General features: G+C 38.8%; 1 protein-coding gene across 4 annotated transcripts in view; it reads left to right on the top strand.

Moving 5' to 3' along the window:
* The first annotated feature begins 316 nt into the window (after window positions 1–316).
* The window catches only part of LOC127934255 (kin of IRRE-like protein 3), a 201,237-nt gene continuing 191,874 nt past the window's right edge, over window positions 317–9,679 (top strand). For all 4 annotated transcript variants that reach the window (XM_052531522.1, XM_052531520.1, XM_052531521.1 and 1 more), the window contains exon 1: window positions 317–703. In XM_052531522.1, coding sequence (XP_052387482.1) covers window positions 661–703 — 43 coding nt within the window. In that variant the 5' untranslated portion in view covers window positions 317–660. The remainder of the gene's footprint in view (window positions 704–9,679) is intronic.

The following is a 9,679-nucleotide window of genomic DNA, read 5'->3' as shown; positions in this document are numbered from 1 at the left end:
AAAAAATATAATAATTACAAATAAATTCATGAAAAATATTATTATTTTTTTTTTTTTTTACAGAAAGACAGCTTTCCAGATTCTTTCTTTCTTTCTTTCTTTCTTTCTTTCTTTCTTTCTTTCTTTCTTTCTTTCTTTCTTTCTCAGATCTCAAAGATTAGGTCTAATTCCCAGTCTCTTGTTGCAACAGAGCTGCTATGCTTGATCGGGTGGGCGGACCTTGTGAGCAGCCAACCCCTGCCTTCCCCTGCTCCTCCACGAGAGAAAGAGCGAGAGAAGTGGAGGGAGGTGTGGGGAGGAGTGAGAAAGAGAGAGAGGCAGACTGACTCTGTCAGGCGGAGAATGGAAGATCAGTGTGTGAGAGCAAGAGTGAGAGAGAGAGCACGAGTATTCTGAGTTTATGAGAGCGCCTGTACACACACCATCAGAGCAGTCACTTCAGTTACCATAGGACAACACAGCAAGTTGTTATCACAGCACATTGAGAGAGACTGGACAAGGAGACACTAAAAGAAAGAGATTGACAAGGAGCCTCTCTTTATTAAGAGGGCACATCGGGGGACTGACAATAGCAGCCAACCAGAAGATTCATTTGTCTGTGTGTGCGTGAACTTCTTCTCCTTGGCACCCAAGAGAACACCACCCCTGCAAAGTGCCGAGATGATCCCGGAGGTTTTTCTTATCTTGTGGCTGACAGCTCACGGTAAGCTGCCTGGTCTCCTTGTCTCCGCTGTGTTGTGTCCTGTGTCAGTGCATGCGAGTAGTGAATCTCTGGGAGTTGCGAAGGAGTCTCTGAGGTCCGGGCTGTGAAACCTTGAGTTTGTGTCAAAGAGTTTGAAGTAGTTGCATGACATCTTGTTTTTCTGTCATATGAGTTTCACTGGACCCCAAGATCTTGAACTTGTAAAGGAAGCTTGCCGAGGTCAAGCTCTTGACCGTAGCATGTCAATAGATGTTCGACTCATGCACCGGCGAGCGAACACAACATGTTCATCACTTGTGCGGTTATCCTCACACAGCCTCTGAGTCTGTAAACGGTCAGGCTTAGTATCGGCTGACGGATGTTTCCGCTGCTTGCCACCAGGTGGTTGTCTTTGAAAAACAATTGGATTGAATCGGAGGCTGCCGATTGTATCCGGCTCTCTCATATACTCCCTCCGCGAGCAGCTGAAAGGGGAGGCTGTGACTCAACAGTGCTAAATAGATTGAGTTGATTGTCCTCCTCTGCACCAACCGGTGACCCAGAAAGGGAACTTCAAATAAATCCAAAAGCCTCTGGACTTCATTTGAAGCTCCCTGTGCTGGAAACCAGCTGCTTTGTTTGGGTTTATCAAACACAAAGTCCACAGACTTTAATTGAATCATCTTCCGCTACAGAGTTTCAGCTCATGAAGTACAGCTCAATTCTGCACTTCCTAAGCGTTTTTTTTTTCTCCCTCAAAGTCTCTTTTTCCTTCTTCACATGTATCACACAGCGTACACAAATCAAAGCCGAGCAGAGTTGGCAGAGCAAACCTAATGACCTGCTTATCACTCAACTTGTTTCCTCACCCCGACTCTCATTAAATTGTTGCAAATACTATACCCCTCGCTCACGATCTGATGGCAAAAGCAGCATGTTCATGTAACCCACAGCGCTAATATAGGCTATAACTTCACACACATAAACCCAGACGAACGCTCTCGGGGAGAGAGTGTGAAACTACTTTGACGGTGACAGTGGGAGTAAAGCATGGGGCGCTCTGTTTTTTGTTTAGTAGATCATGCCTCAGGAGCCTGTCAGCTTTATGATCTAGTTTTAAAGCAGTACATGTGTCCAGCAAATAGACTTTTTATTTATTTATTTATTCATTTATTTATTTTTATTTATTTTATTTTTTTAAGATGGAGAAATGCTAGCGCTTATCATTTGATGAAATCTCTCACGAAAAAGCTGAAGATCTTAATATATGCTATCATACCAAAGTTAGCATAACAAACTGTCCATGCATCAAATTGATTTATGGATCAATTATGGACATGTTCATACAACACACAATTGTCACCAATAGAAATGCAGTCAGACAGTGTGTCTGATCTCCTTCCTTTAAAGCTCTCAGCACACAGAAAGCATCACGCACCAAGCGAAGTCTCCTTGTTTTGCTTCGCTGTGCTGTTGAGCTGAGCTAGGTTGCGTGGTACTTAAAAATAAAAGCAGAACAGGCAGGTAAACACGAGATAACAGCAAGCGTTCATGTCACCCAGCTCTGCCCCTGGGGATGGCAGGTTCCCCAAAGCTAAATTGTGTTTTACACATTATTGCTGTGTATGGTGCCAACCAGTGTCGATTGCAATAAATATATAAGGAAAACTCCTGGAGAAAAACAAGTCTTTTATTTAAGGGGGGAAAAATGAAAGATGAGGAGAGGCTTGTGTGTGTGAGAGAGAGGTTGACAAAAAGTCCAATAGCTGCGGTGGGAGATTAGAAAGACTGTATTGAGTTTTTGTCAAGAGTTGAGGGTATATGTAGGGCACACTCACTCACACTCTTACACACACACACACACACACACACACACACACCTGGTGACAGGCTCTAACTGATGGCACAGTTGAACAGAAGCTCACCCTTGTGCGGCACAGAAAGCTGTCGCACCACAGGCAAACCTTCTGTCCAAGAGCTTGTCTCTCCCTCTCTTTCTCTTTCTGTCTTTTTTGGACATTTTCTCCCCCTTTCTCACACTCTTATTCAAAGCTTGTTTGTTTTTTCTGAAGGACACCACTTTCTCTACCCTTTTCAATCTGTCAACTTTTTTACCATTTCTCCTTTCTCATACATCCCTCGGATAAAAATGTTGCTTCTCGCTGTATCTGTTGCCTGCCACTGCCAGTGTCAGAAGAAATTTTTTTTTTTTTTTAATACAATTTCTTTAAACAAAAATAAATAATAAAATAACATTTCAACACCAGATATCCCTTTTATTTTTAATCAACATTTGTATTTGTATTTCTCATTAAAAATATGCAAAAAAATAATAATAATTAGAACAACATTAAATTACTTTAAAATCAAAACTGCTGAGAGAAAATGACTTGTTTTGGAAGAATTAAGTTTATTTATCTCAGCCCAGTTTTTTTTTTTTTTTTTTTTCTTGTTTTAATCATAAACCTCATTAAACATGTTTACATTATTGCTTAAAACAAGAAATAAGAAAAATAAGAAAACTATTTGCCAGTGGGTTAAGAAAAGTAACTAGACATACCTCTAGACATATTTTCTGAAAACATGTTTTGTAATCTTAAGAAATTATGTTTCTGTGTATATTTTAATTGTTTGAAGTGTGTTTGGGTATCTTAATTGAAAACAGGAGAAAGATACAGATTTTCTTCATCTGCCCACTTTAGTTTCATCCGTTGTTGGATTACATGAATGCTTAAAACGGGAAAGAACATATAGGTTATAATATTATCAGTTTTATGAAATTTGGCTTTCCATCCATAGTTTGAAGGGTGTCTGTATATATGCAAACACTGAAAAAACAAGACAAAGCATACAGGTTTTTCTTGAATTTGTCCACTTTTGTTCCGTCCGTCCCTTGGATGAAAATGTTGCTTTTGTCAGTATTTGTTTCCTGTCACTGCCCTTGTCAAAAGGGAAATGAGTGTTTTTCATGGCATTTTGGCAAAACATCAAAGAAAGCTCTTTTAATATAAACTTCCAATACTCTGTTGTAAGACTCGACATTACAGAATGTCTCAGCTTTCCTCTCTTGTGCTCAAGTCCACCGGGGGCAGTGTGGCATAGATCTGAGGACTCATTCTGGATCTGTATTCGTCCATCCATATTCCTCTTGTCCTCCATCATCACTCTCTCCCTCCCCCTGTTCTCCTCTCCTAACCGCTGCCGTCTTGTTCTGATAGATGAGGCAAATGCTCTCCAGGAGTGTCTGGTATTAAGTCCCCACGCAGCCAAGGACATAAGCTGTGTCTTAACCCTCGAAAGCAGGTCTTAGTATGTCCTCTCTCTCTCTCTCTCTCTCTCTCTCTCGCTCTTTCTCTCTAAGCTGCACTTCAGCAGGCTGGTAATTAAAATCTCACTTTTGGCTGTTTTCAGACCAAGTCTCGGCCGCCTTATACAAGTATAAAATAAATCAAACATCTCAGTTTGTTTCATTGTAGAATGTGGAACAATATTTCCCTGGTCAGACTTAGCAAATCATTCTTTGTAACATCGCAAATCCTCTTTCAGCATGGACATGGACCAAAGCCGATCAAATGTAATGGATTTTTACATCTCAGTCATATTTTAGGGGTTAATTAATTTAATATTTCTGCATGACATTCCGACTTCTTAGGCTGGGCCATTTTTTATCTTTGGATTAAGCCGTTTTGTATACCAGTGATGCTTTCTCATTTCTAAACGACATCATGGACAGTAAACATGTAACAGTATTTTGATGTTTTTATTTTTTATTATTATTATAATTTTTTATGTGGACTGTTAGAAATAATAAATAAATAAATAAATAAATACATGGCACCTCAGTGATAAAACTCATGCATTCGGATGTCAATTTATTCACAATGGAGAAGCCAGTTCTGTGATCTTACACAACCTGGAATGTGCTGCTCACGTGGTCAGTCGCATGATTGTCTGCTTTAAATAAAATGTCATATGCTTGGAAAAAAATAAGAATTCATTAATATTTATTGAATAATTAGAAAAAAGAAGAACTCAGCAGTTATCATGGTGTTTAGCAGTAGTCAAAAATAATTTAAACTGAATTTTTAATCAATTTCTTCATGTTAACTCAGAAATGTGGATTCAGACGGCAGTGTTTGGTGTTTGTCAAAAAAAAACAAAAAAAACATTATAAATAAATCTAAATATTAAATCTAATATATTAATAAACAATTAACAAAATCTATAAAAGCAACACAAAATCAAAACAATAAAGTTATGTAGTAATATAAGAAATATGGAGTGTGTGTTTCCATATTTGTGTTTGTCTCTTCATAACCAAATTTGTTAGATATCAAGAGGGATTTTCCTCTCTTCGATTGAGTTTTTTGTACCTCCTCTGATTCAGGTCAAGAGAAGATGGCCATTAATTTGGCCTTGATTCCTGAAATCCAGTGAGAGCAGCTTTGCTGAAAATCTCTGTGCATAAACAAAATGTGTTTACAGGACTTTATTAAGCTGCACCAATGAAATCAGTGCTCTAAACCACAGTACCAGAAACCAATCCTCCACCCTTCATCTCTCTCATCCTCTCTCACTCCCCTGACCTGTGCCCACCCTCTGCCCTCCGCGCTCATGAAGCTGTCCCTGCTGGAATATCATGGTCATGAAGCTAAATTGCTGCATTTATCCAAATTGGTGCACTTTTTGAGAAATGGGCATTATGTGGGATTACATATCTGCTGAGCGTGATGTTAAGTAATTCAACCAGATGCTCAGAGATCATGAGGTCACCTGTGGAGCTTCCACTCAGCATTCTGTTTCTTCCTTAAGGAAGCCAGAGGGGGCCAAGAGGGAGGGGAATGTCTCTCTCGATGAACCTGTCTGGAAGAGAGAGCTTCAGAAGAGAACGAGGGGACAGCCTCCCAGGAACACAGATTATGGCTGAGATTAATGCCATCTAAACTGTGACCTAATGCATGGAATCAACAGCAGGAGAGACGTTGTTCCTGTTTAACTGGATATATTCTGCACTGAACTTAAATAATAAAATAAAATGTTGCATTTCATATTTTAAAAGGGTAAACAAAAAAGGAAGTATATAGAAATAATATATTTTAAAATGATAATACTTATGTGTGATTTGAATAGTTTTGGACATTTTAATGTTATTTGATACAATGTGGTACGTTATTTGCAATTAAATGAAAATGATTGTTTACGTTTCTATTGAATGCAGTTGTGCTTATTTGACCCACTAATAAGCACTGATTTTGAAACAAGATCAAAGTGTGTACTTGGGGAATCAAATAAAGATAAGGCGCATGAATTTATGATTACCAAACATAACTATCATGCAGGAAAAAAATAAAATAAATACTTCTGTACCTGGGAGATGCTACAGATAGTCATATACTGCTAGCACACAAGTGACCGATGTGGCATGGTTTAAGTGTAGTTTATTGATGGCCGACGTTCTGTGGTTTAGTCACTCAACATCTCCCTTGATCTGTTCCAGACAAATTTTCTATTCACAAAACAAGATTAAAGGTGTAAATGGTGCAGACACCAGTGCAAACATGAAAAGTTAAAGAACTTTTCTTGAAGCTTTCAACACTTTTTGGGTCTGTTTGCTGGAATACTAATAGCTTCTATCTCACGTCTAGTTCCTCCAAGCAGAACTCAAACAAGTTTTTAGCTCTCAGCCATGCTAATGCTCCTAATTAGCGTGCTAAAGGAGGGATTACAACACAGACAGCAGCAGAGACAGCGACTGTGCCTCCTTTTCTTGTTCTCTCGCTCCTCCTTTATGACTACTTCCTCACGTTGTGTCTGTCTATACGGGTGATATTTCATATTTCTGGCAGGCTAATTTGAATGTTGCTCAGTGGAATGGAGGAATGTTTGATGCTCGTATCAGATGAATCCTTCTGTTTGGAGCATGATATGAATACCCAATAAACGTTCTCTGATGTTTCTGGTGGCACTGCTGCAATATGGTTTCAACCTACAGGAGGAGCTGTGCAGCGAATCCACTTAGCAAAAACACCTCAGCTCAGCATCAAATGATTGATCATTAGTTATCTCCGTCTATATTAAAGTCTACCCAGTTAGTTACAAAATGAACTTACTCATCTTAGGTGGTTAGCTGATTTACAAGCTAGCCTTAGCTTAGCTGGTATGGTTTCCTGCTTTAAAGCAATTGCCAGTAGGAGTTCAGCTAGATCAGCTTAAATCAGTTAAGACTTTTTTTTTTTTTTTTTTTTAGCAAATAAATGTTTAATAGACTTTAACACATGTTTGGGGTTAAACAAAGCAAAGTGATCATAATTGGTTAAATGGAAACCAATGTACAATGTAATATGATGGTTGCATTCCCATTTCCTCCAATAGAAAAAAATAAATAAGGAAAAAACTAATAAAGAAAAAAATAAAATCCATGATACCATTTATATAACTTTACAAAAGAGACTATACAAAGAAACATGGAGATTGATTATGTCAGATTAAGCCTAAATGAAAATATAAAAAGCTTTGCTAGATTTACAATGTTAACAACTGTGGAAAAGTGTTATACAATTTGCAGACTGACGCTTCTAAATCGGAGACCATGAAATGTATTCATCTTCATCTCAGACATATACTCTGTAAATGAACCTACCATATACTTCTCATGTCTATCTCACCAAAGGCATTCAGCCAGGATTTAGGTTAAAAACGTGTTCATCTCAAAACCCCTTTGAGTGAATGAATGATCTATCGAACTATCTGGAGCCATTGATTGCACCCATACAGTAGAGCAAAATAAGTTTTTCCTGCATTGCATTTGGCTCTCCAAACACTTACATGTCCTTCATTCTTTTATTTCCCAGTTTCCAGCCTCTGTGTTCTAAGCATTGTTGTGCTGAAAAATGTTCACCTCAGATTCGGCGTTGTGCTTTGAGAGTCAGAATGCTTCTCTGTGAGAGAGGGCAAACAATGTTAGGCACGCTGTAATTAGCCAACACTTTTTTTTGTGCTTTATGATCTGGTTCTTGTTGAGCTCCTTTCAAATGTCTTTCCTATTTATGTATACGTATTTTACAGTGCTATCCTGCGAGCTTCGACTTCAAAGGCAGTTTAATAGTGTAGAGTTATTCCATGCCAGTGCATCGCCTGAAAAAAATGCTAATGTGCCATCAGGGTGGCTAAATGATTTGCTATCCTTTCAAACTTGCTGGCAGGGGTTTCAATCTGGCCGGCCTCCCAGGCCAGTTGACAGTGGTCTCTGCTCGGTCTCCTGAGGACATTAGTGCAAATCAGAGAGTCAGCCAGGAGGTGCTGGGGTGCTGTGCCACCGCTTGGCCACGACCCAGCTCTCCATGGCCCTGCCCTTGCCTGCCAGTGAAAGCAGCCACCTCTCCATATATATGAATCACCACTTAGAACCGATTTAATCAACTCCTCAATGGCTCTTTTGAGTTTGGCTGAACATAAAGGGGTTAACATTGGGGCATAGAATGGTCTAGCTCTTATTGGAAATGGGGATTGGAGGTGAGGCGAGGGTCTCCAGGAAGGCCAGTGATAAAGATGCTAACGTTCAGAGATTGGATTAAGAGCAGAGTGCCCCCTAAAAGAAAGTGCAGTTTATTGAAGCCTTATCTTAAGTGATAATGTTACCACGAAGAGCAGTATAATAGCAGCAAAGTGGACTGCAGCCATATAAAAGATATGGAGCTGAGGCAGAGAGCGAGATGATAGCCTGTGTAAGTGTGTGTGGTCCACACATTACGCACCCGAGCCCGGCAGACTCCTGGGTTAGGGTGTTTTTATTAGGATGTTGAGAGAGAAAGGATGTAAGGTCAAAGGAAGCTACCCATCAATGATCAAGCCATCAGTTTAAATCACATTTTCTCGAACAAGAGTGAAAGAGGAACCACGTCACACTGCCAGCATTGAATTTAAGGCACTACTGCTAGCATAGAGCAGCATCCTATCTAGACCCTTCTCATCAGATTTATGTTGTCTTCTATTCCCTGTCCAGAGTGTTTACAAGGACATTTTTTTGTTCTTTGATGATAAAATAAAGTCCCAACCTTTACCTGAACACTGGGGCCTACTGAAGACACCTGTACTGGAAGCACCCAGCATATCAACTCCACCTTCTTCTTCTGCTTCTTCTTCTTCTTCTTCTTCTTCTTCTTCTTCTTCTTCTTCTTCTTCTTCTTCTTCTTCTTTTTTTTGCTTTAATTTTTTCGCTTCTCTGGTATTTTTAGAAACTTGGTATGAAAATGCTACTGTTACAATAGTATTTGAATTATCCATTGGATTAAATGTTTCTACTTGTTTTATTCACACGTATAAGACTATGGAAAAAGTGTCTCTATTAAATGAATACAGTAGATAGAAGGTTTTTTTTTTTTTTTTTTTTTTTTTGAAATTTTTACCAGCAATTGACCATATTATCTTGCCATTTTTGGATGAGTATGAATAACGTCAAAGTAAATGGATTTGGCTGACAACACTGCGTCTGTAAGCCCTCATCTAAGGAGAAAACTGAGAGGGAATGAAATGGATGGTATACGCAGAAAACTAAATTGCAGTAAAAAGCTAGCATTTGGATTAAAAAGAACAGGGAAAGCAATGTTTGGAGATGTTTAGGAAAGTCAAGCATTTCTGTTTATAGGGGGATTTATCAACACACAATACCTCCAAAGGTAAACAAAGTTATCCCCTCAGAAAGCTGGAAATGCGCAAATGGAGTTTGATTGTAGTCATAAAATGTAAGTTAACTGAAAATTGTCAAGGTAATCCTTACCACCGACATGCCTCCCAGTGTGTGTGCTGACATACATCAGTGTGTGTGTCAGTCTATCTTATGATAATTGTATTACCTATATATATATATATATATATATATATATATATATATATATATATATATAGGTATTTTTTGTAGGACTGAAAGTTGCTCTCTAGCACTCGGAGAGAAAATTGTATAACTGACAATTTTCAGTTACCTTTCATTCGTGACTATAT

The sequence above is a fragment of the Carassius gibelio genome, chromosome A18 (genome assembly GCF_023724105.1).
Source record: "Carassius gibelio isolate Cgi1373 ecotype wild population from Czech Republic chromosome A18, carGib1.2-hapl.c, whole genome shotgun sequence".
Classification (NCBI taxonomy): Eukaryota; Metazoa; Chordata; class Actinopteri; order Cypriniformes; family Cyprinidae; genus Carassius; species Carassius gibelio.
This window is presented reverse-complemented; position numbering and strand designations above follow the sequence as displayed.